This window comes from Osmerus eperlanus, chromosome 15 (genome assembly GCF_963692335.1).
Source record: "Osmerus eperlanus chromosome 15, fOsmEpe2.1, whole genome shotgun sequence".
NCBI classification, from domain to species: domain Eukaryota; kingdom Metazoa; phylum Chordata; class Actinopteri; order Osmeriformes; family Osmeridae; genus Osmerus; species Osmerus eperlanus.
Window position 1 is genome coordinate 15,984,527 of NC_085032.1, and position 25,947 is coordinate 16,010,473.

Sequence of the window (25,947 nt, forward strand, 5' to 3'; positions counted from 1 at the left end):
GGGGTTAAGGGAGGGAGGGATTGTGTTGCAGCGAATCAGAGCGAGAGAAGGAGTAGAAGCTTGAATGTGCCTGCACGAGGGACCGTAGCTCGAGCTGTCACCTCCCTCCAGCTCGAGCTGTCAGTTGACAGCCAACACAGAGCCGGAAGCCACATACCCGCGGATTTGATGAGCCGTAGATTTTACACACATATTTGTACGCGATAAGAGATAAAGCCTTAAAGAATTAATCGTGAGGGCCCACGCTGTCATATCTACGGACTGACCCGTTATCGTGTACAAGGAAGGAAAGCCATTGCTATCTGACGAACATTCAAGCTAACTGTTAGCTAGCTTGACAGCTTGCCAGTGCTGTGCAGTGCTCGAGCCAGGCTGTGTGTGGGTGGGCTATAGCTGCCGAAGGTCGGACTGGACACCACGGACTGTTTGTAAAGCTCTTTGGTCAGCGAGCTAAATACCCATATGACGAGGCTGCATGACATTTCGTTTACCATTTCTACATTGCAGTATTAATTTGTGATGTTTTTTTTCCACTGGATGCCAAACGAGTATTCATCCCGTTGCGTTGTAGTCAGTTAGTTGCTTACCAGGCAGCTAGTAGCTAGATAGCTAAGCTATGCTAACGTCAGATCAGTGAGGACTGGCTGGGTGCGAGAACCGCAAGGAAGAGGTGACTTTACTGTCGAAGTGATGGGTTATTAAACTATAGCTGGGAGTTATAATAGACGAAGATATTTGCTCGCAGTTTCTTCAGCTAATGAATAAGAAAACGGTGATAAATTACGCAAATCCAAGGAGCCTGGCAACAGTAAATCTGTGAACGAGGACACATTTAGACGGGTGTTGTAATTATTATTTTTTATTTTTAGTTAAATGCAGAGTGTCGGTGATCACTGAGCCGTGAGCTGGTGGTGAGCATCAGCTACCCAGCGAGCTATCTGAGATTCAACCAGTTTACTACCGCTAAAGATGGCTACGGCGAGCAGCATTGCCGCATCTATTGCGAGCAAAACGAAGACCAAGAAGAAACACTTCGTGGCTCAGAAAGTGAAGCTCTTCCGAGCCAGCGACCCTCTTCTGAGCGTCCTAATGTGGGGAGTGAACCATTCGGTGAGTCCATCGTGTGCCGTATCAAAAAATACAGTTTTCCTTGACCACTGTCTCTTAACCGTGTAGCGGCTGATACACGCAAATCAGAGGTGACAGCTCGCGGTGGTTGTGTAGAAGAATTTCCTCCGCAGCTGTCCTCCGGTAAAATGCAAATAGTTTCCATTCAGAATTTCAGTCATGGTTAGAAGCGTTGCCTAACGAGTTTTTATCTAGTCCCAGTGGTTTGACAGTTTATAGTCAGCATCTACTGCGTTATTGAGCATGTCTTATTTGTACTGTTTAGCATTGCGTAATCTGTGTGGTGTGATTAAATATGATTAACAACAAGCGTTACGCCGTGTTACGCTGTTGGACTTGTCAGGTTTGCATACGATGTGACCTTTCAAAAAGCTCAGTCCATCTGTTTTGTGTGTGTGTGTGTGTGTGTGTGTGTGTGTCAGTCAGAGAGAAGGCCATGTAGCTTCCTGTTGTGTGTTGTGCTTATATGAGATATTGGGGATTTGAACGTAACTACTTGAGCTGCAACCCAATGCTCTACCACTGAGCTACACCCATTGAGAGAGGGTTGGTTATACCCATTGAGAGAGGGTTGGTTATACCCATTGAGAGAGGGTTGGTTATACCCATTGAGAGAGGGTTGGTTATACCCATTGAGAGAGGGTTGGTTATACCCATTGAGAGAGGGTTGGTTATACCCATTGAGAGAGGGTTGGTTATACCCATTGAGAGAGGGTTGGTTATACCCATTGAGAGAGGGTTGGGGAACGGGGATGCGTATAGCTCAGTGGTAGAGCATGGTGATCGGTGTGGAATCTTGCCTGAATCTGTGTGGAGTCGTGTGTCTGTGTGTGTGGGTCTGTGTGTGTGTATGTGTGGGTCTGTGTGTGTGTGTGTGTGTGTGTGTGGGTCTGTGTGTGTGTGTGTGGGTCTGTGTGTGTGTGTGTGTGTGTGTGGGTCCATGTGGATTTGTGTGTGTGTCGGTGTGGAAGCGTCAGTGTGAGCCAGAGTGATGTGACCTCCCCGCAGCCTGAAAGTGGAACTGAAGTGGAGGTTACACAACGCTCCTGGATCTAGCTGGACGGAGCTCTGTTCACTTAGTCAGCTTACAAGTAGCGTGTGCTAGGATCCAGTCCTGCAGCACTGTGTTGTATGCTAGGATCTAGTCCTGCAGAACTGTGTGCTAGGATCCAGTCCTGCAGCACTGTGTTGTATGCTAGGATCTAGTCCTGCAGCACTGTGTGCTAGGATCCAGTCCTGCAGCACTGTGTTGTATGCTAGGATCTAGTCCTGCAGCACTGTGTGCTAGGATCCAGTCCTGCAGCACTGTGTTGTATGCTAGGATCTAGTCCTGCAGCACTGTGTGCTAGGATCCAGTCCTGCAGCACTGTGTTGTATTCTAGTATCTAGTCCTGCAGCACTGTGTGCTAGGATCCAGTCCTGCAGCACTGTGTTGTATGCTAGGATCTAGTCCTGCAGAACTGTGTGCCAGGATCCAGTCCTGCAGCACTGTGTTGTATGCTAGGATCCAGTCCTGCAGCACTGTGTTGTATGCTAGGATCCAGTCCTGCAGCCCTGTGCTGTCTCTGTTAGAACATCAGCTTCGCTTTACGTTTTTGTTGTTGTTGGATTGTCTGGTGAGGCGTTTTTAAGGGAGGGCCTACCCGGTATAGCTCAGTGGTTAGAGCATTTGACTGCAGATCAAGAGGTCCCTGGTTTAAATTCCCCTCTGTATGTTGCAGCTTTGGCTAATTGAGTACAATATAATATTGTTGTTACTTACTAATCTTGTCTGATTCCCTAGTAAGTCAGCTTCTTATTCCCTGGACTAAAACAACCTTGACTTACCCTGCAAGAGAGACCAGTTATACGTGTTACTAAGTATATTATGTTAAAACCTACATAACACAGTCCTTAAAGACTTACTTCTCTAGTCATCCTAAACCTATAGGCTACTAAGGCCACTGTTATTCTTCTCATGAGGTTTGAAATGACTCCTATCTCTAAACAGCACTGTTTCTCATCAAAGTGAACAAAGGTTATCATAATAGTAATTTACGGTTATGGAAATGATGACAGCAGGGAAGGAGGGTGATAGTTTAGTGGTGTTGATTATAGAGAGGGTTTGCCTCAAGGCGCTCCCTGGCGGTGTGTCAGCCCCCCTCCTGCCCCCCTCCTGCCCCACGCCCCCCCTGCCCCGAGTCTGAGAAGGGGTCATTTGGAATGTCTGCTGTCGATGGAACACAAGGATTGGAATGGGGAGAGTGGGAGTCTGTAGTATGTCATTCAGTGCAACACTGCAGAGGAAACACACGCACACAACACACACACACACACACACAGAGGCCCTGAAACAGAACCATCTTTATCTCCGTAGGGACCTATCAATCAAACCCATCACACTGGAACTTCCTGCAGAACAGCTATTTCACTGCGTTCTTACTGCTGGAGCTGTATGGTTACTATGGCTAACTAGTGACAGTTAACTGTTCAAGTTTGAAGTTCTGACTGGTGAAATAAGCCATTTGAGTGTTAAGACAGAACCACATTTCAAACTCTGCCTGTCGGATGACGTTCGTGTGAAGAGAGAGGGAGACGTTTCCTGACAGAAAGACGGTTATTCACTCACTTGAAGACCCTGCTGCCAATTCCTTAGCTGGAGCTTTCGAACCGATAGAAATGGTTCCATCCAGACACCAACTCCACAAACTCTAGGACCCTGATATGGTCGCCGGCTAGTTCGGAAGACACGCAGCACCGCTGTTGGAATGTGTGCAAGACATGAAGGTTTTCAGCTAGTCTTGACTAGCAGGGTCTGCAGATAGACAGGAGGGTCAAGCAGAGCGGCATCACAGGCAGCATGTTCTAACCCTCTGGAGGGTCCAGCAGAGCGGCATCACAGGCACTCTGCTGCTTCCTGTCAGACACGTCACAACGTCGCCGTCATCTGACCAGCAGAGGTTGGCGTGTGGTTCTGTCTAAACCTCACACGGTTTACTGTCACCGCTTGACCTCACTCCTAACAGATAACCCCCAGTGCAAGAGACAGTGGCTTGGTCTTGTGTATATAGCATGACTGGCTATTAGCACGGACGTGAGGGTGTATAACTGTAAACTGCTTTCCCATAATTCTCCAGCAGCAACAATGCAGTGAGATGTCCAAGACAACAAGCTCTTAGGCTTAGCTCATCAAGCCTGGGGCTCAGGTCTGGTGATGTCAGAAAGGTTAGGCCAGGTCTGGTGATGTAATGGCTCGCTCTCGCTCTTGCTCTCCCTTTCTCTCTCCCAGTCTCTCTCTCTCCCTTTCTCTCACTACCATTCGCTCTCCCTCTCTCCCAGTCTCTCTCGCTAACACTGGCTCTCCCCCTGTCTCAGCCTCTCTCCCTCTCGCTCTCCCTCTCTCCATATCTCCGCCAACACATTCTCTCATTCCTCCAGCATCGTCCTTTATCCCTCTCTCACACTCCCTTTGTAGTGTCATCATTTCTCCTCCTGAGCCCCCCTCCCCCTCTCTATCTCTCTGTCTCTCTCAGAGCAGTGGCAGAGAGAGAGAGAGAGAGAGAGAGAGAGAGAGAGAGAGAGAGAGAGAGAGAGAGAGAGAGAGAGAGAGAGAGAGAGAGAGAGAGAGAGAGAGAGAGAGAGAGAGAGAGAGAGAGAGAGAGAGAGAGAGAGAGAGAGAGAGAGAGAGAGAGAGAGAGAGAGAGAGAGAGAGAGAGAGAGAGAGAGAGAGAGAGAGAGAGAGAGAGAGAGAGAGAGAGAGAGAGAGGATGTCTGGGTCAGTATCAGCAGCTTGGATCAGCAGGACATATCTGATGCTCAATCTGGATCTGTCCTATATGCTCTATCATTTCCCCTCTATCTCCTCCTTTCCTCTCTCTATCTCCTCTTTCCCTCTCTCTATCTCCTCCTTCCCTCGCTCTATCTCCTCCTTCCCTCTCTCTGAATCTCCTCCTTCCCTCTCTCTATCTCTCCTCTCCCTCTCTGAATCTCCTCCTTCCCTCTCTGAATCTCCCTCTCCTGTCCCTCTCTCTATTTCCCTCTCTCTGAATCTCATTCTGAATCACTGAGTGTGAGGGAAAGAGAGAGTGTGTGTGTGTGTAGAGTGTGTGTGTGTGTGTGTGTAAGAGAGAGAGAGAGAGTGTGTGTGTGTAGAGAGTGTGTAGGGGTGTGTGCACCGTGTCGGTGTGTCCTCATTAAGGCTGACCTCTGTGGGTGAGAACAGAGGGAGTAATGAGGGAGAGAGGGCTGAATGGAGAGAGGCGGTGGTAAGAAGATCCTGCTAATTTAGCTGAGTGTTTTAATAAGTCCCACTGCATGATCACCTGACCTGACCCCAGAACTCTGGCAGAGGAACCCATCAGATCCCAGGTCCACTCTGACAACAGTGTTTACATTTGACATTTGTATTCATTAATCAGATGCTGTTATCCAACACACATACAGTAGTGCATACAGCAAGCCCAGCAGAAAATCAAGGATTGGATTGGAGTTCTAACAGATGGATACAAAATGTAAGATTCAACAATATATCATATCTAACATGGATGCCCTGCCAGAGACCCTCACCTCTTGCTCTGAGAGTCTAGGGCTCTAACCACTGAGCTGGAAGCTATGCCTTCCCTCTTGGTAACATTGTTATTCAGGAACAACAGGCACATGTATTGTTTCCATAGGGCCCCTTCCTGAAATGAATAGGCCCGTATAACATTTAAAAAGGTGAAATTGTTTATAGGCTGTCCAGGAAGGTCCAGTCTATACTTGTGGTCTGATTGTGCAGGACAGTAATATGTGACCTTTTAAAAGGTCCTTATGTCAGCTGTTCACCAACTGTGTATGTTGAAGTCTCTGTCGAAATTACCCCCTGATCCTGTGCTGGGTAGGTGTCTGGTGATTCACACTCATGGACATTAACATGAAAAACACACACACTCTCTCTCTCTGGCATAAGACGGAGTCTCTTCCACTACAGAGCCCTGTTACATAAATGACTGGATTGGACATTGACACAATAACATCCCATACTGACACTGACATGCATGTGATGATGATTGTCAGGGCTCGACATTAAGGCTTGTCTGCTTGTCCGGGACAAGTGGATTTTTTTGTAGGGCAAGTGGAAGAGAAATGTACTTGGACAAGTTAAAACTCAAACCAAATCAAATGCCATGTTACTTCACGTTATGTGCCACTCAATACGTCTATTTTACCGATTTTTTTTGACCGAATTCTGCATTAGCAAAACACAAAAAAAGTGGCTTTGTCCCAAGATCTCTACAGACCGTGCAGCTAATTTAATGCTCAACACTTGAACGGGGGCTTATTACTTGAAAGAGGAATTATTTACTGTGTCGTCTCAGTTACATACCATATCTAAAATCATTTTGTAGACGTAACAATTGATTTTGCCACTAAATGTTGGTGTTAACTTTTTATTTTTTCTACAATTTCCCTTTCCACCCGGCTGATTTACCAAGGGCATCCTTTAAAAGGTGTATATACTCTACAGTTGAATACATTTACATTTAGTCATTTAGCAGACGCTCTTATCCAGAGCGACTTACAGTAAGTACAGGGACATTCCCCCGAGGCAAGTAGGGTGAAGTGCCTTGCCCAAGGACACAACGTCAGTTGGCACAGCCGGGAATCGAACTGGCAACCTTCGGATTACTAGCCCGATTCCCTCACCGCTCAGCCACCTGACTCCCCGAATATTAGCTGATATTTAACAAATAATGCTAATACTTGCTAAGTACACAGCTGCCGACACTAGCTAGCTAACATCAACACAAAAAAAGAAATATATAAAATGATAAATCTTTACCCGGACAAGTGACTTTTGTGCATGGACAAGTGAAACGTTAATGTACTTGTCCAAAGGGCAAGCGCTCGTATATCTGCGCTCGTATATCTGCGCTGGTGTCTCTGCGCTGGTGTCTCTCTTCGCTGGTGTCTCTCTGCGCTGGTGTCTCTCTGCGCTGGTGTCTCTCTTCGCTGGTGTCTCTCTGCGCTGGTGTCTCTCTGCGCTGGTGTCTCTCTTCGCTGGTGTCTCTCTGCGCTGGTGTCTCTCTGCGCTGGTGTCTCTCTGCGCTGGTGTCTCTCTGCGCTGGTGTCTCTCTTCGCTGGTGTCTCTCTTCGCTGGTGTCTCTCTTCGCTGGTGTCTCTCTGCGCTGGTGTCTCTCTGCGCTGGTGTCTCTCTGCGCTGGTGTCTCTCTTTGCTGGTGTCTCTCTGCGCTGGTGTCTCTCTGCGCTGGTGTCTCTGCGCTGGTGTCTCTCTTCGCTGGTGTCTCTCTGCGCTGGTGTCTCTCTGCGCTGGTGTCTCTCTGCGCTGGTGTCTCTCTGTGAAGGTCACGAGAGCCGCCCCTGCTGACTAAGCACCCTCTCTCCTCTCCCACTTCCTGTCTGACGGTGCCGCAGAGCACGCTCACTCCACTCCGGGCGGAAGCCACAGCTCGTCACCATGGTGACAAACAGGAAGTGGTGGTGTTAGACTTTGCTGCTGTTCTGTTAGCTACGTGGAGATAAGCCCAGCAGGATAACCAGAGAGCACGTGAGGAGAGATCCTCTCTCCAACGCTCTGTCCTAGCCTGGCGTCTCTCACACACACACACACACACACACACAGGGTGAGGTCTGAGGAGGAGAGAGAGGGGGGAAGTTTGGGGGTGTCCTCCAGAGGGCTGCGTCATCCCTGCACCCTCCAGGATGCATTAGCCTGTCTGGGGCTCTGCTGCAGCTTGGGCCCCCTGCCAGACTCAGCCCAGGATCCCTGGAGGCACAGCGTGGCTGGGGAGAGGAGAGGAGGAGAAAAAGGAGGGCAGGAAGACTAGGAGGAGGAGGGAGGACAGGACGGGGGTCTGGGTGTCTGAGTTCCCTATCCTGTCCTCAGGATGCGAGGGTGCATGTGAGTTATAGTACTGTGTGTGTGTGTGTGTGTGTGTGTGTGTGTGTGTGTGTGTGTGTGTGTGTGTGTGTGTGTGTGTGTGTGTGTGTGTGTGTGTGTGTGTGTGTGTGTGTGTGTGTGTGTGTGTGTGTGAGAGAGAGTCTGCAAAAGGGTTTTATTTCCTCTCCTCCCCCCATTTGAAACAAAGCTTTGTCATGAGGGGACGTCTCCTCTTAGGTCACCCACCATGCATCTCTCCGGCCCGTGTGACGTTGGCGCCTGTGCCAGGCGCAGCGCGGTGCCAGCGAGGGGCCACAGCTCTTTGGACCTTCTCTCTTTCCGTAGTCTATAAACCCGTCACCAGCCCGCTGTGCAACACTAAGGCTGCTATATGAACATGCAAGCATTCCTTCTGTTCTTGTCATCAACACACCTTGATTCATGAGTTTCTTCTCTAATGTTGATTGTGGGCCATCACATGAAACACACACACACAACTCCACATTATGCCTCTTTTTCCCTTGAGGACCAGGGTTTAGAAACACCATCTCAGAGGCACGATTCGCCCTGTCTTCAAAGTTAGCCAGATGCCGTCACTCTTTCAGAGCAGTCTAGCTGAGCCCCATGTTCCCTACCATCTGCTGTGAGGATCATGGAGTATTACTATTCTAATACTCCTCCTCTCTTCTCCTCCCCTGCGTCTCCCCCTCTCCTCCTGCTTCTCTCCTTTTTCCCCAACTACTACCCACTCCCCCTTTCCTCTCCTTTTCCACCTCCTCTCCCCCTCCTTCTCCTCCCTCCTCCTCTTCTCCACCTTCCCGTCCTCCCTCCATCTCCTCCTTTTCGGAGGCCTCAGCATGTGATATGCAGCTCAGATCCTCCAGCTCCATCTTACAAAGCAGACGACCTCTAAATCCTGGCGTGACTGCAGCTGTGAGTCCATTCACAGTGGCTGTGTAACCCAGAACCATCTTTAAATTACAGGAGGCTGCAGGCTGCAGACACGCTCCAGACGCTCCGGCTCGAGGTGCAAACTGGGATTTAGGTTCTTTGTCGTTCTAGTTTTGTGACGAGGACGACTGCTGCTTCAGGAGAAGCCATAGACGGACTGGAGACTATTAATAGACCCGCTCAACCTGCCAGCACCCAGTGACACACAGGCAGAGAGAGAAATGGAGGGAGGGAGGACAGGGTGTGGTGTGTGTGTGAGAGAGTGAGAGAGTGAGAGAGACAGAACTGAAATCATCTGTATGTGACACTAGCTGAGCCTGAATCACAGTCCTACAGCAATCTCTGCTATCAACATCCACAAGCTCTGCTAACTCCCATAAGCACTGCCTGAAACATGATTCAGGTGCAGATCTGGTTAAAACCGGTTCTCCAGCTCTCCAAGCCTGAGATGGTCAGCCTTAGTGGACTTTCAAGTAGTGGTGTGGCGCCATGTACCTCCCTTATACTGATGTGTGTGTGTGTTTGTCCTGCCAGATCAATGAGCTGAGCCATGTTCAGATCCCTATCATGCTGATGCCAGATGACTTCAAGGCCTACTCCAAGATCAAGGTGGACAACCATCTCTTCAACAAGTGAGTTCACACTTCACACACACTGATGCACACACACAAAGACACACACTAAATGCTCATCTTCATTACAGTATGGGTTACTTACTTAGTGTTGTGTGTGTGTGTGTGTGTGTGTGTGTGTGTGTGTGTGTGTGTGTGTGTGTGTGTGCAGGGAGAACATGCCAAGCCACTTCAAGTTTAAGGAGTACTGTCCTCTGGTCTTCCGTAACCTCAGGGAGAGGTTTGGGATTGATGACCAGGATTTCCAGGTAGGTGCAGCACACACACGCACACACAGGGAGGGGCAGTAGGGAGGGGGAGAGGGGCAGTAGGGAGGGGGAGAGGGGCAGTAGGGAGGGGGAGAGGGGCAGTAGGGAGGTGGAGAGGGGCAGTAGGGAGGGGGAGAGGGGCAGTAGGGAGGGGGAGAGGGGCAGTAGGGAGGGGGAGAGGGGCAGTAGGGAGGTAGAGAGGGGCAGTAGGGAGGGGGAGAGGGGCAGTAGGGAGGGGGAGAGGGGCAGTAGGGAGGTAGAGAGGGGCAGTAGGGAGGGGGAGAGGGGCAGTAGGGAGGGGGAGAGGGGCAGTAGGGAGGTGGAGAGGGGCAGTAGGGAGGGGGAGAGGGGCAGTAGGGAGGGGGAGAGGGGCAGTAGGGAGGGGGAGAGGGGCAGTAGGGAGGGGGAGAGGGGCAGTAGGGAGGTAGAGAGGGGCAGTAGGGAGGGGGAGAGGGGCAGTAGGGAGGGGGAGAGGGGCAGTAGGGAGGTAGAGAGGGGCAGTAGGGAGGGGGAGAGGGGCAGTAGGGAGGGGGAGAGGGGCAGTAGGGAGGTGGAGAGGGGCAGTAGGGAGGGGGAGAGGGGCAGTAGGGAGGGGGAGAGGGGCAGTAGGGAGGTGGAGAGGGGCAGTAGGGAGGTGGAGAGGGGCAGTAGGGAGGGGAAGAGGGGCAGTAGGGAGGGGGAGAGGGGCAGTAGGGAGGGGGAGAGGGGCAGTAGGGAGGGGGAGAGGGGCAGTAGGGAGGGGGAGAGGGGCAGTAGGGAGGGGGAGAGGGGCAGTAGGGAGGTGGAGAGGGGCAGTAGGGAGGGGGAGAGGGGCAGTAGGGAGGTGGAGAGGGGCAGTAGGGAGGTGGAGAGGGGCAGTAGGGAGGTGGAGAGGGGCAGTAGGGAGGGGAAGAGGGGCAGTAGGGAGGGGGAGAGGGGCAGTAGGGAGGGGGAGAGGGGCAGTAGGGAGGGGGAGAGGGGCAGTAGGGAGGGGGAGAGGGGCAGTAGGGAGGGGGAGAGGGGCAGTAGGGAGGGGGAGAGGGGCAGTAGGGAGGGGAAGAGGGGCAGTAGGGAGGGGGAGAGGGGCAGTAGGGAGGGGGAGAGGGGCAGTAGGGAGGGGGAGAGGGGCAGTAGGGAGGGGAAGAGGGGCAGTAGGGAGGTGGAGAGGGGCAGTAGGGAGGTGGAGAGGGGCAGTAGGGAGGGGAAGAGGGGCAGTAGGGAGGTGGAGAGGGGCAGTAGGGAGGGGGAGAGGGGCAGTAGGGAGGGGGAGAGGGGCAGTAGGGAGGTGGAGAGGGGCAGTAGGGAGGTGGAGAGGGGCAGTAGGGAGGGGAAGAGGGTCAGTAGGGAGGGGAAGAGGGGCAGTAGGGAGGTGGAGAGGGGCAGTAGGGAGGGGAAGAGGGGCAGTAGGGAGGGGGAGAGGGGCAGTAGGGAGGTGGAGAGGGGCAGTAGGGAGGTGGAGAGGGGCAGTAGGGAGGTGGAGAGGGGCAGTAGGGAGGGGAAGAGGGGCAGTAGGGAGGGGAAGAGGGGCAGTAGGGAGGGGGAGAGGGGCAGTAGGGAGGGGAAGAGGGGCAGTAGGGAGGGGGAGAGGGGCAGTAGGGAGGGGAAGAGGGTCAGTAGGGAGGTGGAGAGGGGCAGTAGGGAGGGGAAGAGGGTCAGTAGGGAGGGGAAGAGGGGCAGTAGGGAGGTGGAGAGGGGCAGTAGGGAGGGGAAGAGGGGCAGTAGGGAGGGGGAGAGGGGCAGTAGGGAGGGGAAGAGGGGCAGTAGGGAGGGGGAGAGGGGCAGTAGGGAGGGGAAGAGGGTCAGTAGGGAGGTGGAGAGGGGCAGTAGGGAGGGGAAGAGGGGCAGTAGGGAGGTGGAGAGGGGCAGTAGGGAGGGGAAGAGGGGCAGTAGGGAGGGGAAGAGGGTCAGTAGGGAGGGGAAGAGGGGCAGTAGGGAGGTGGAGAGGGGCAGTAGGGAGGGGAAGAGGGTCAGTAGGGAGGTGGAGAGGGGCAGTAGGGAGGGGAAGAGGGGCAGTAGGGAGGGGGAGAGGGGCAGTAGGGAGGGGAAGAGGGGCAGTAGGGAGGGGGAGAGGGGCAGTAGGGAAGTGGAGAGGGGCAGTAGGGAGGGGGAGAGGGGCAGTAGGGAGGGGGAGAGGGGCAGTAGGGAGGGGAAGAGGGGCAGTAGGGAGGGGAAGAGGGTCAGTAGGTAGGGGAAGAGGGGCAGTAGGGAGGGGGAGAGGGGCAGTAGGGAGGGGAAGAGGGGCAGTAGGGAGGGGGAGAGGGGCAGTAGGGAGGTGGAGAGGGGCAGTAGGGAGGGGGAGAGGGGCAGTAGGGAGGTGGAGAGGGGCAGTAGGGAGGGGGAGAGGGGCAGTAGGGAGGGGAAGAGGGGCAGTAGGGAGGGGGAGAGGGGCAGTAGGGAGGGGAAGAGGGGCAGTAGGGAGGTGGAGAGGGGCAGTAGGGAGGGGAAGAGGGTCAGTAGGGAGGGGAAGAGGGGCAGTAGGGAGGTGGAGAGGGGCAGTAGGGAGGGGAAGAGGGGCAGTAGGGAGGGGAAGAGGGTCAGTAGGGAGGGGAAGAGGGTCAGTAGGGAGGGGAAGAGGGGCAGTAGGGAGGTGGAGAGGGGCAGTAGGGAGGGGAAGAGGGGCAGTAGGGAGGGGAAGAGGGTCAGTAGGGAGGGGAAGAGGGGCAGTAGGGAGGTGGAGAGGGGCAGTAGGGAGGGGAAGAGGGTCAGTAGGGAGGTGGAGAGGGGCAGTAGGGAGGGGAAGAGGGGCAGTAGGGAGGGGGAGAGGGGCAGTAGGGAGGGGAAGAGGGGCAGTAGGGAGGGGGAGAGGGGCAGTAGGGAAGTGGAGAGGGGCAGTAGGGAGGGGGAGAGGGGCAGTAGGGAGGGGGAGAGGGGCAGTAGGGAGGGGAAGAGGGGCAGTAGGGAGGGGAAGAGGGTCAGTAGGTAGGGGAAGAGGGGCAGTAGGGAGGGGGAGGGGGGCAGTAGGGAGGGGAAGAGGGGCAGTAGGGAGGGGGAGAGGGGCAGTAGGGAGGTGGAGAGGGGCAGTAGGGAGGGGGAGAGGGGCAGTAGGGAGGTGGAGAGGGGCAGTAGGGAGGGGGAGAGGGGCAGTAGGGAGGGGGAGAGGGGCAGTAGGGAGGTGGAGAGGGGCAGTAGGGAGGGGGAGAGGGGCAGTAGGGAGGGGGAGAGGGGCAGTAGGGAGGGGGAGAGGGGGTGAGGGGGTGAGGCGGTAGTGAGTTGAAAAGGTTCGCCTGACCAGCTGAGGGCTTAGTCTTGTGGGCAGCAGCTGTCTGGAGGGGTGAGGGGTCCGCCAGCCAGCACACATCCAGGATCAGGGCTCTGTGGTGGGGGTGGGAGAGGGGCAGTGAGGGGCTCTGTGGAGCCCAGGGGAAGGCTCTCATCCTGGGCTGGTGTGTGTGATGGGACATGTCCTCCTGTGGAGCTGCAGTGGAGGGCAGCTGAGACTGGCACAGACAGCTGTGGTCTGCAAACACACGCACACATCTGTTGTAACACTATACTTGTGGGAGAAAATAGCATTAACAAGAATTACCTCCTAATAACAACTGTAATTCAGCCTCTTATCCAGACCCTAAAATAGAGTTATAAATGTGAGAACACAAATTAGGTCTGTTTGGTTCTTGAAGGTATATTTACACACACACACTGTAATGACCTTCCCTTCTCTTTGTCTCTATCTTTCTGCCCGTATTTATTTATTTCTCTCTCCCCCCTCTCTCTCTCTTTCTACCCCCCCATCTCCCCTCCCCCCTGTAGAACTCTCTGACCCGCAGCGCTCCTCTGAACAGCGAGGCTCAAGGACGAAGCGGCGCCCGCTTCCACACCTCCTACGACAAGCGCTACGTCATCAAGACCATCAGCGGCGAGGATGTGGCCGAGATGCACAACATCCTGAAGAAGTACCACCAGGTACACACACACACACACACACACACATACTCTCATACTCACACACACACTCACACCTCTCCTCTCGTGCGTGTGTGTGTGTGTGTAGTTCATCGTGGAGTGTCATGGCAGCACCCTGCTGCCTCAGTTCCTGGGGATGTACCGGCTCACCGTGGACGGAGACGAGACTTACATGATCGTCACCCGCCACGTGTTCTCTCACCGCCTGTCCGTCTGCCGCAAATACGACCTGAAGGTGGGAGGGGGGGGGGGTGGGCGGGAGGGAGGGAGGGAGGGAGGGAGGGAGGGAGGGAGGGAAGGAAGGAAGGAAGGAAGGAAGGAAGGAAGGAAGGAAGGAGAGATGTGGGGGGTTAGAAATGTTGAAACTAATGAGCTAAAGATAAACTAGAAAAGAAACTGTCGTCATCAGCTTGATGAGACTTATGTTCCTCTCTCTCCTTCTATATCTCTCTCTCCCTCTCTCTCTCCTTCTATATCTCTCTCTCCCTCTCTCTCTCCTTCTATATTTCTCTCTCCCTCTATATCGCCCTCCATATTTCTCTCCCTCTATATCTCTCTCTCCCTCTCTCTCTCAGGGTTCCACAGTAGCAAGAGAGGCCAGTGACAAGGAAAAGGTACAGTCAACCTCCACAGCCTTGATGACACACACACTCTAAGTCTACAGGCCGCGGTATGCTTCTCAGACTCCGTTTACGGATGGGCGGGCTTACGGATACGGACGGATAGACTGCGTTTATGGTTCTCCGTAGGCTGTGGGGGCTGAAAACAATTCACCGCCAGAAGAGTAGGTGGCACAACGTTTTTTTGTAAGTCGTCGTCGAGTGTTTAATTACCTAGGTTATCGAGAAGTCGGAGCAAATTTACAAATTAGCATCAATAAAATACGCACATTTTCAGCAACTACACTGCCCATTTCTCGTCACATTTTAATTCAGATGCTGATTTACATGTCCTGTTTAGCTGAAATATGAATTCAAAAAATGTACAGCAATGGCGGTCAAAGGATTCTGTACGTCCTGTTTATCATGGCAACCCCGCCCCTGACGCAAGCGGTTCTTAATACTGACCAATCACAGCCAAGGGGGTATCCGTAACTAGCCGAAATTACGACGGATAGTTAGAAAATTCAGGAGGTGCTCTCCGAGGGCTCTCCGAGAGCTCGGAGAGGGCGTTGCCCGTAGAGGAGGGCGTTCCCATGTGTCCGTTTTTTGGAAAACGGAGAAGCGTATATCGGCCTTTACTCACACACTCATGCTCACACACACACACACACACACGCGCTCACACACACACACAATCATCACTTCCTGGTTATTTACCCAGATTTTTTTAACACTGATTAATAACCTTCTGTAGCTTTACTGTTCACTTTGTGCTTGTTTTCCTGGATGGATTGTTTTCCCACATCCATGTAAATCCATGTGGACGGACAGAGCTGTGTGTGTCACACCAGGGTATAGACTGTGCCCACCTGCTGTGTGTGTCACATCAGGGTATAGACTGTGCCCACCTGCTGTGTGTGTCACACCAGGGTATAGACTGTGCCCACCTGCTGTGTGTGTCACATCAGGGTATAGACTGTGCCCACCTGCTGTGTGTGTCACATCAGGGTATAGACTGTGCCCACCTGCTGTGTGTGTCACATCAGGGTATAGACTGTGCCCACCTGCTGTGTGTGTCACATCAGGGTATAGACTGTGCCCACCTGCTGTGTGTGTCACATCAGGGTATAGACTGTGCCCACCTGCCATAAACACCAACACTGTGTTTGGCTCCCGTCAACTCCATGATGGGGGAGGGACAGTTACAGTGATGCCCATCCATCTTCCTCAGTCAGCCCCTTCTCACCCCCCCCCCTCCCTGACATGACCCCTGACCCCTGCACGCCGTGTCCTCTGCTGCTTCACCCTCCATGCTTCTGCAGTTTCATCAGTGCCCCACTGCTTGCTGTCTGTGTGTGAGAGACTGGTGTGTGTGTGTGTGTGTGTGTGTGTGTGTGTGTGTGTGTGTGTGTGTGTGTGTGTGTGTGTGTGTGTGTGTGTGTGTGTGTGTGTGTGTGTGTGTGTGTGTGTGTGTGTGTGTGTGTGTGTGTGTGTGTGTGTGTGCGTGCGTAAGTCCTATGGTATGTTGTCTATCCTCTGATGGTGTGTGTGTGTGTGTGTGATCCAGTGGTGCTAGCTGGAGGAGGTTTAATGCTTCTCTTGTATGAAGTGGTGGAGTGGTCCTCTGGCTGCAGGACTGGGTCAGAGTGCTTTGCTGCCCCGCTCAGCACCATGAAAACATGCTGACTCACTCAAAGAAGGTGGTGTGTGTGTGCGCCTGTATTAAGCACGCATGTGTGTGTGTGTGTGTGTGCGCGTGCTCTGGACCACAGCCATGTTTGGGCAGAGCGAGGATCCGACCCTGAAAGGTCAGGTGTTTCCTCTGGGAGGAGAGGGTGGGGAGAGGGGACAGGGTGGGGAGAGGGGACAGGGTGGGGGAGAGGGGACAGGGTGGGGAGAGGGGACAGGGTGGGGAGAGGGGACAGGGTGGGGAGAGGGGAGAGGGTGGGGAGAGGGGACAGGGTGGGGAGAGGGGACAGGGTGGGGAGAGGGGACAGGGTGGGGAGAGGGTGGGGAGAGGGGACAGGGTGGGGAGAGGGGAGAGGGTGGGGAGAGGGGAGAGGGTGGGGAGAGGGGACAGGGTGGGGAGAGGGGAGAGGGTGGGGAGAGGGGACAGGGTGGGGAGAGGGGACAGGGTGGGGAGAGGGGAGAGGGTGGGGAGAGGGGAGAGGGTGGGGAGAGGGGAGAGGGTGGGGAGAGGGGACAGGGTGGGGAGAGGGGAGAGGGTGGGGAGAGGGGACAGGGTGGGGAGAGGGGACAGGGTGGGGAGAGGGGAGAGGGTGGGGAGAGGGTGGGGAGAGGGGACAGGGTGGGGAGAGGGGAGAGGGTGGGGAGAGGGGACAGGGTGGGGAGAGGGGACAGGGTGGGGAGAGGGGACAGGGTGGGGAGAGGGGAGAGGGTGGGGAGAGGGGACAGGGTGGGGAGAGGGGAGAGGGTGGGGAGAGGGGACAGGGTGGGGAGAGGGGACAGGGTGGGGAGGTCATGTCCACGGGGTCATGAAGACTTCCCCCCCCCCCCCACACACACAAACACACCAATTCAATGCAGAACAAATCCACAGTGACTATGGAAACCGAGCTCCATGGGGTTACACACAGACACACACTCACACCTAACTGGCTGTCTGTCTCTGCTGAGTGTGTGTTAAATGCTCCTTTACTGACTAACAATGGAGATTAACCAGATTAGGGATTAAGTGTGGGCTTTCTTTGTTGCTGCTGCCTGTGTCACCTGTGTTGCCCACATTAAGGTGCGTTAGCAACAGTATACAGTCAGTTAACAGTATTAGCGGCATTAGCAACATCAGCAGTTCTAGTTGTAGCAGCTTTGGTGGGGTTAGCAGCGCTAGTTTTAGCAGCGTTAGCGGGGATAGCAGCGTAGGGTTAGCGGGGTTAGGGTTAGCAGCGCTAGTGTTAGCAGCGCTGGTTTTAGCAGCGCTGGTGTTAGCAGCGCTAGTGTTAGCAGCGCTGGTCTTAGCAGCGCTGGTCTTAGCAGCGCTGGTCTTAGCAGCGCTGGTCTTAGCAGCGCTGGTCTTAGCAGCGCTGGTGTTAGCAGCGCTGGTGTTAGCGGGGTTAGCAGCGCTAGCGTTAGCTCCTCTGCCGGTGCTGCTGGCGGGAGCTTCATACACAGAGCTCTCTGGAGCTCAGCCTTGGATGTTTTGCCTGGCACAGTTTGGTCCTGAATATGCACGGCCATGCAACACGCCATGCAACACAATCTTTCTGTCTCACACACACACACACACACACACACACAGTCATTCACACACACCTTAAATAAGCACTTCAGTGGGCACTTCTAGAGTGGTTGTAAATGACTGGGATGTTCATCCCTCTAGCCAGTGTTTGACGATTCAGCGTTTCCATCCAGGCTTTGATGTGTGTGTATCTCCGGTGTGTGTGTTTTCAGTGTGTGGCGTTGCTTCACACACAAACAACAAGCCCAGCCAGTGACCCTGTTCTGTCCTACTGCATGGCCCCTCGTTGCGCTTCTCTCCCCACGCATGCGTCTGCATGGAGCTGCCTGGCCACACATCTCCCCTGCAGGCTTCTGCCTCTCTCACACACACACGCACACACACGCGTGTGTAGAGACCCAACATTGTGCTGCATGCATCTGTTCTGTACATACGCCCAACCTGGGAGTTCTCAGGGTGGGGTGGTACCTGCGTATCCCTAGGTTACCTGCGTATCCCTAGGTTACTGGCCTATCCCTACGTTACCAGCCTGTTGTAGTGGGGTCTGTGCACAACTGGACCTCCAGCCCTCCAACCTCCATAGAGACTTCACCTGAACACTCACCTCCACAGACACCTGTACACTCAGCTCCACAGACATCTGTACACTCAGCTCCACAGACACCTGTACACTCAGCTCCACAGACACCTGTACACTCAGCTCCACAGACACCTGTACACTCAGCTCCACAGACACCTGTACACTCAGCTCCACAGACACCTGTACACTCAGCTCCACAGACACCTGTACACTCAGCTCCACAGACACCTGTACACTCAGCTCCACAGACACCTGTACACTCAGCTCCACAGACACCTGTACACTCAGCTCCACAGACACCTGTACACTCAGCTCCACAGACACCTGTACACTCAGCTCCACAGACACCTGTACACTCAGCTCCACAGACACCTGTACACTCAGCTCCACAGACACCTGTACACTCAGCTCCACAGACACCTGTACACTCAGCTCCACAGACACCTGTACACTCAGCTCCACAGACACCTGTACACTCAGCTCCACAGACACCTGTACACTCAGCTCCACAGACACCTGTACACTCAGCTCCACAGACACCTGTACACTCAGCTCCACAGACACCTGTACACTCAGCTCCACAGACACCTGTACACTCAGCTCCACAGACAAGCTGTAGCCAGCTACCACGGCAGGGTAGAGGAGAGAGTAAGCTCCCAACTCACTGAGAAAGATGGATGTTGTCACCTGGAGCAGGGCTGGACCGCCCCCTCATGGCTTCGCCTCCAACCTCCAGCCAGCTGAAGGGAAACTGCACAAAACACACCTTTCAGTTGTTAGTTAGTTGTTCAGCTGTTTAGATTATCTGCTGGTATTTCCTAAGAGAAAGCCGGCACAGGGAAGCATCACTGGGACTGTTCCTGGATCCAGCTGTCTCAGATGGCCATGTGACTGCTGATGCTGTTGTTGTTGTGTTTATATGTTGTTTTCTGTTTACTCTGACCCACACTCCTCATGCCAGCAGCACCGGCTGGCGTCCCCATTGGATAGGGGTATGCGTGTGTGTGTCTGTCTGCTGTTATGGGAGCGTGTGTGTGTGCTGTTATGGGAGTGTGCGTGTGTGTGTGTGCTGTTATGGGAGTGTGCGTGTGTGTGTGCTGTTATGGGAGTGTGTGTGTGCTGTTATGGGAGTGTGCGTGTGTGTGTGTGTGCTGGTGGCATTAGAAGACTGCCAGGTCTCCAGCCTCAGTCCCTCTGAGGCCAGACTGTGGCTCCTTCTGTCAGACCACACACACACACACACACACACAGATCAGAGCCACACAGGAGGATGCTCAGTAGGTGAGGGGGAATGTAGGTCATCGAGGTGGATTAACTTGTTCCAGAGATGCAGAAACATCAGAGCAAACAGAGAACAGGAGGAAGGCTTCAGTTCAGTTTGAACGTCCCAGAAACACCAGGGAGACAGGAGACAGGCTGGCCTTCCTCGTGGAAACTCTTCTTCATCTTAATCTTCCTTCGTTAAAGCCAGCTGGCTCCGAGACGCGCCTTGAAAAGCAGCCTTTTCTTTTCTTTGTCGCCTTCTAACCAATACAAGTTGTTGTATTTTTCTTAAACACTTGCCTTTCCTTCCAACTTCCTTCTTCCTCCTTCCTCTGCCTCCTCCCTCACCTCCTTCCTTCCCCCATTCCTTCCTCCCTTGCTCCATCCCTCACATCCTCCCTTGCCCCCTCCACAACCCTCTCCCTTCCCCGTTCAACAACCCTCTCCCTTCCCCGTTCAACAACCCTCTCCCTCCCCCCCTCTCCCTTCCCCCCTCCACAACCCTCTCCCTCCCCCCCTTCCCCCCTCCACAACCCTCTCCCCCCCTCACCTTCCTCCCTCCCCCCCTCTCCCTCCCCCCCTCCCCTCCCCCCCTCTCCCTCCCCCCCTCTCCCTCCCCCCCTCCCCTCCCCCCCTCTCCCTCCCCCCCTCTCCCTCCCTCCCCCCCTCCCCTCTCCCTCCCTCCCTCCCCCCCTCTCCCTCCCCCCCTCCCCTCCCCCCCTCTCCCTCCCCCTCCCCCTCTCCCTCCCCCCCTCTCCCTCCCCCTCCCCCCCTCCCCCCCTCTCCCTCCCCTCCCCCCCTCCCCCCCTCTCTCTCTAGCAGCCGCGCCCCCCCGAGGACGTGCCCCCGAGGCCCAAATCTAACGTTCAGCAAAGGCTGCAAACGCTGCGGATCGCCACGCGCTTTTACTGCGCAATGAAACACGTAAGAGATGTACGAGAACCAGGCTCATATATATATACCAGGCATGACCTACCTGCCCACCTACCTACCTACATATCTATCTAGTTATCTATCTTCCACTCCATATATCTATCTCTTGACCTATCAAAATCTATATCAAAATATCTATCTCTCTGTCTACCTCTCTCTACCTCTCCATCTATCTATCTATCTACCTCTCCATCTATCTATCTATCTACCTCTCCATCTATCTATCTATCTACCTCTCCACCTATCTATCTATCTACCTCTCCATCTATCTATCTATCTACCTCTCCATCTATCTATCTATCTACCTCTCCATCTATCTATCTATCTACCTCTCCATCTATCTATCTATCTACCTCTCCATCTATCTATCTACCTCTCCATATATCTTATCCATCCATCCCCAAGGCTTGTCCCAATAGCTGCACCACTGAATGCTCCTTGTCGTCTAAAACAGTCTGATGTAGCGAGAGGCCAGCCAGTCGACACTCCTCCGCCCATCAGCCCATCTGTCATGTTTAGGTCCGAATTTCTAGTTTTTAGTTTCTTCCCGTGGTGCGGGACTCCTGTGCCCAAGCAGGCACCAGTACCCGCGGTCTGAACTCAGACGCAGGAAGGGAAGGGAAGTCTGTACTTCTGTGAGGCTTCCTTGGCGCAGGATCACCTCACCTTCTCTGCCCGAGCAGAGACACAAGCGGAGCCGCACGCTACACATAATGAGCAATGCACAGCCGGCTACCACTGACATAGTTCACTCCACTCCCGCTAGCTTTCTGTCTCTCCCCTTCTCTCTGTATATCTCTCTCCTATCCCTCTCAATCTGTCACTCATTCACTTACACCCACACACACACACACAGGAAATATAGCTGACTCGGATACAGTATTGACAGGGGAGGGGGCGGTGACGGTGCTACTGGGTATGAGGGTCAGGGGTGAGCGGAGGGTCACATCGAACCCTCTTTAGGTTCAGGAGGACGATCCACCTAAAACGAACCGCTTCAAGTTTAAAGTTCGACTAGGAAGTGTGAACTGAGAGGAAACACATGAGGATGGATGCATGACAGGATGGATGCATGACAGGATGGATGCATGACAGGATGGATGGATGACAGGATGGATGACAGGTGAGAGCAGGGCTACAGTCTGGAAGTAGACAGTGTTTCTCTGTCCTGACAGGTCCAGGTTCTCTCTGGTTCAGTGGTCACATGGGATTACGTGCTAAGCTCTTCAGGATCTCTCCCACATCCACACAGGAACAGAGAGAGAGTGTGTGTGTGTGGGGTTTAGGTTGTCTGTTTGTATATATGTACATGGTCATATGTTTGTGTCTACCTGTGTCTTTGCTGTGTATACTGTCGTGAGATTTGAGTTGTATGATCTGTGGACAAGTGCATGTTTCACTGTGGCCTCATTTTGTGTCTGGAGCGAGTGAGAGTAAGTTAGTGTGTGTGTGTGTGTGTGTGTGTGTGTGTGTGTGTGTGTGTGTGTGTGTGTGTGTGTGTGTGTGTGTGTGAGCGGGCGTGTGAGTGTGTGTGTTCTCCGCTCACTCTAGTGCTGCAGGGTGCTGGTTGTGTGTCACTGCTTCCCCCGCTGCCGTAGAAACACTCCTCAGTAGAGCTGCTGCCCGTTTCCTCATTTCCTGCTTACTACTTCCTCTGAGCCCCAGAGCGTGCCCCCTTCCTGTCCCACGGAACGCCCCTGCCCTCCACAGGCCTTCCCCGGTACTGCAGGCAGCCATGCCCCAGTCCCACTGCACTGCTTTAGGCTTGCTGGTTTTGGGGTCACAGAGAAACACCACAGCACACTGTAGATTCAACCATGAGGCCAGAAAAAGGGTATTTTAAAGGGATAGTTCACCCTAAATGTTGAATTCTGTCTAGGTTTTACAAAATTACCAAATATTTTCCTTTTACCTTTCGGTTCAGGTTTAATTTGGGTTAACTATCCCTTTAACTTCTCTAGTCATCATCTCATCTGCCGGGCCGAGCAATCAGGACCAGTTCTACTCTCCTGTATCCGACCAGTATTAACAGTCTTGAGCTCCTGAGTCTCACATCCCCCTGAGCAGTGGGGCTGAAGCAGTCAAACTGGTTAGCTAGCAGGCTACAGGAGTAGCACTCTCCTGCTAGCAGGCTGGCTAGCAGGCTACAGGAGTAGCACTCTCCTGCTAGCAGGCTGGCTAGCAGGCTACAGGAGTAGCACTCTCCTGCTAGCAGGTTGGCTAGCAGGCTACAGGAGTAGCCTCTCCTGCTATCAGGCTGGCTAGCAGGCTACAGGAGTAGCACTCTCCTGCTAGCAAGCTAGCTAGCAGGCTACAGGAGTAGCCTCTCCTGCTATCAGGCTGGCTAGCAGGCTACAGGAGTAGCACTCTCCTGCTAGCAAGCTAGCTAGCAGGCTACAGGAGTAGCCCCTCCTGCTGTGTACTGACTAGCTGTGTGTGGTCGCCTCCTCCCTGGTCATCAGGCCAAGGAGCTGCCCACCTACAAGGACAACGACTTTATCAACGACGGACAGAAGATCTACATCGACGAGGAGAACAAGAAGATGTTCCTGGAGAAGCTGAGGAAAGATGTGGAGGTAGGGGGGTCTGTGTGGGGAGGAGGGGTCCAGGGTTAGTGTGTGTGTGTGGTTGAGGGACCTGGGGATATTCTTCTCCTGAGTATGTTCCTCCCTGGACAGTTCCTGGCCCATCCGAAGCTGATGGACTAAAGGTGTGTGTGTACAGGTGTGTGTGTGTACAGGTGTGTGTAATGTGTACAGGTGTGTGTGTGTGTAACCCTGAGCATGTCTGTCCCTGGTCAGTTCCTGGCTCACCTGAAGCTGATGGACTAAAGGTGTGTGTGTACAGGTTGTGTGTGTGTAACCCTGAGCATGTCTGTCCCTGGTCAGTTCCTGGCTCAGCTGAAGCTGATGGACTAAAGGTGTGTGTGTACAGGTGTGTGTGTGTGTGTGTGTGTAACCCTGAGCATGTCTGTCCCTGGTCAGTTCCTGGCCCATCTGAAGCTGATGGACTAAAGGTGTGTGTGTACAGGTGTGTGTGTGTGTAACCCTGAGCATGTCTGTCCCTGGTCAGTTCCTGGCCCAGCTGAAGCTGATGGACTACAGCCTGCTGGTGGGCATCCACGACGTGGAGCGGGCGGAGCAGGAGGAGGTGGAGAGCGAGGACAACGAGGGCGAGGATGACGGCGAGAGCGACGGAGGGGGTGTGGGCACCCCCCCGGACAGCCCCAGCAACACCCTGGACAGCACCAAACCCCTCTCACCCGGAGAGTTCGACCCCAACATCGATGTCTACGCCATCAAGAGCCATGACAGTCAGTAGATGTTACCTGTGTGTGTGCGTGTGTGTGTGTGTGTGTGCACCATCAAGAGCCATGACGGTCAGTAACAGTTGCCTGTGTGTGTGTGACCCCAGGTGCTCCCAGGAAGGAGGTCTACTTCATGGCGGTCATTGACATCCTGCAGCATTATGATGCCAAGAAGAAGGCTGCTCATGCTGCCAAGACCGTCAAGCACGGGGTACACTACTCTGTGTGTGTGAGGGAGAGTGTGTGTGTGAGAGAGTGTATGTGAGGGAGAGTGTGTGTGAGAGAGTGTATGTGAGGGAGAGTGTATGTGAGGGAGAGTGTATGTGAGGGAGAGTGTATGTGAGGGAGAGTGTATGTGAGGGAGAGTGTGTGTGAGAGAGTGTATGTGAGGGAGAGTGTATGTGAGGGAGAGTGTGTGTGAGGGAGAGTGTATGTGAGGGAGAGTGTATGTGTGTGGGAGTCAGTGAGAGAGGAAGTGAATGTATGTCTGGGTATGTGTGTGAGTGAGTGAACTGACGCTTCTGCCGTGTGTGTGTGTGTGGGGGGGGGGGGGGGGGGGTCCTCCTCCTTGCCTGGCTGGTCACAGTGGCTCTCTGTCTCCCCCTGTAGGCAGGAGCAGAGATCTCCACGGTGAACCCAGAGCAGTACTCCAAGCGCTTCTACGACTTCATCAGCAACATCCTGTCATAGCCCCCCTCGCCCACGGCAGCGGGGAGGGGGAGGAGGGAGGGAGGGGAGACCATAGAGAGGAGAGGTGGTAGTTGTTATGACTCCCGTCCTCCTTCACTCACCTCTCTCTCTTCTCTAGTTCTCTTCCCCTCCGCTGGCTGCTCCCCTCTGCAGCTAAAACCTTAGTTTACATTTGCCGCCTCCTCGATTGGGTCGCACTTTGTTACTTTGGACCAGAAGGGTTCAAGAGGAGAACGGGTCCTCTAGTCATTACTGTTTTATATCATTTGTTATTGTTTGCTTGTTTGGGATTATGGCTTTAGGTTTTTTTTTTTTTTACTGCCTCTCAACACCCTGCATTGTTTGTTGTTGATGTTGTTGTTGTTGTGTGATTTTCTGATTGACCTTCTGAAGTGCAGAGGGCTTGTGTGAGGTCAGGTGGAGGGGAATGACAGGATAACGAGAGTGACGTCACGTAAAAAGGTGAAACAGGAAGTGTACCTTTACGGGCTCGTCCAATGCAATCGCTCCACTTCAGGAAGTCGGAGGCAGTCTTCCAATAGGCCGACAGCCATACCATCCAATCGCCATGAGTTCACCCTGCCAAACCAATCCCTGCTGAGTCTCCCCTCCTCCAGCCGCCCAATCAGCTGCTCCCCCTGACGACGCATGTTCCTTCTCCCAAGCAAGGCTCCGTGGTTGTACTCCTACCACACACACACACACGCCTGTTCAGCACCCACTTCCCTGAAAACACACACACATATAAACACACACACACGCCTTTTCACATCTCCGTTCTGCACCCGATTCCAGACACACACACATGTATAAACACTCACACGAGAGAAGCCAGGGTTGGTCTGGGCCTGGTGTCTGAGAGCTTGCTAGCTGAAGAAGGTTTGTCTGGAGATGGATCCAGAGGTCAGGTGGTCAACCAGTTCACCTCACCCTGAATCCCATCACTGTCGCCCGCTCTACCAGAATCCTGGTCCGTTAGGTTTTAGAGAGGGAGGCGCTCGTTGCCGTGGCGTCCGGGTGAGGCTTTGTTGACCCTCCATTGCCATCAGCACCTTAACCGTTGCACTTTTATACCAGTTTTTTTTTTAAAAAATTTTATCGCATCTCTCGTTCTTTTACTGAAGAACTTTCTGGAGCTCTGGAACATGGCCCTGACAGGTGCCCCGCCCTGCCCCCCTTCTACCCCTGCCCCCCTTCTACCCCTGCCCCCCTTCTACCCCTGCCCCCCTTCTGCCCCTGCCCCCCTTCTACCCCTGCCCCCCTTCTACCCCTGCCCCCCTTCTACCCCTGCCCCCCTTCTACCCCTGCCCCCCTTCTGCCCCTGCCCCCCTTCTACCCCTGCCCCCCTTCCCCTGCGCCTGTCAGAGGGGCTCTGAGGGGAGACACCTTTCCAGGTCTCTGTAGAGGAAGGAGTGGGGGAGGAGTGTGTGTGCCCGTGATCCAGACAGACAGGCGATGGCTTTACCTCTGGCATCGTACCAGGACACACTCGCCTTGAGCAGCTGGAGGGCAACGCTGTGGTGTACAGTGTTTTACAAGGGGGGGAGGGAGAGAGGGGGAGGTAGAGGGGGGGCGTCCTTTTCATCAAGTCAAGCCAACCTTGTCAGTTTCTCCTTTCAACGATGTTGTGTGTTTGTGTTTACCCTCTTGTTGTGTCGTTGTCGTCGTTGTTGAAT

General features: G+C 53.9%; 1 protein-coding gene across 7 annotated transcripts; it reads left to right on the top strand.

Moving 5' to 3' along the window:
- Window positions 1–74: 74 nt before the first annotated feature.
- On the top strand, window positions 75–25,495 carry pip4k2aa (phosphatidylinositol-5-phosphate 4-kinase, type II, alpha a). 7 transcript variants are annotated; one of them, XM_062479184.1, is made up of 12 exons: window positions 76–772; window positions 870–1,110; window positions 9,473–9,570; window positions 9,722–9,818; window positions 13,548–13,700; window positions 13,789–13,935; window positions 14,276–14,314; window positions 20,161–20,274; window positions 22,737–22,850; window positions 23,347–23,587; window positions 23,689–23,792; window positions 24,191–25,495. In XM_062479184.1, exons 2-12 carry the CDS (start codon window positions 970–972, stop codon window positions 24,269–24,271), a joined length of 1,329 nt encoding a protein of 442 aa, XP_062335168.1. In that variant the 5' UTR covers window positions 76–772; window positions 870–969; the 3' UTR covers window positions 24,272–25,495. The 7 variants fall into 7 exon arrangements, with proteins under 7 accessions (XP_062335173.1, XP_062335168.1, XP_062335170.1 ...); XM_062479186.1 differs by having other exon boundaries at window positions 76–670; XM_062479187.1 differs by having other exon boundaries at window positions 76–441.
- The last annotated feature ends 452 nt before the right edge of the window (window positions 25,496–25,947 follow it).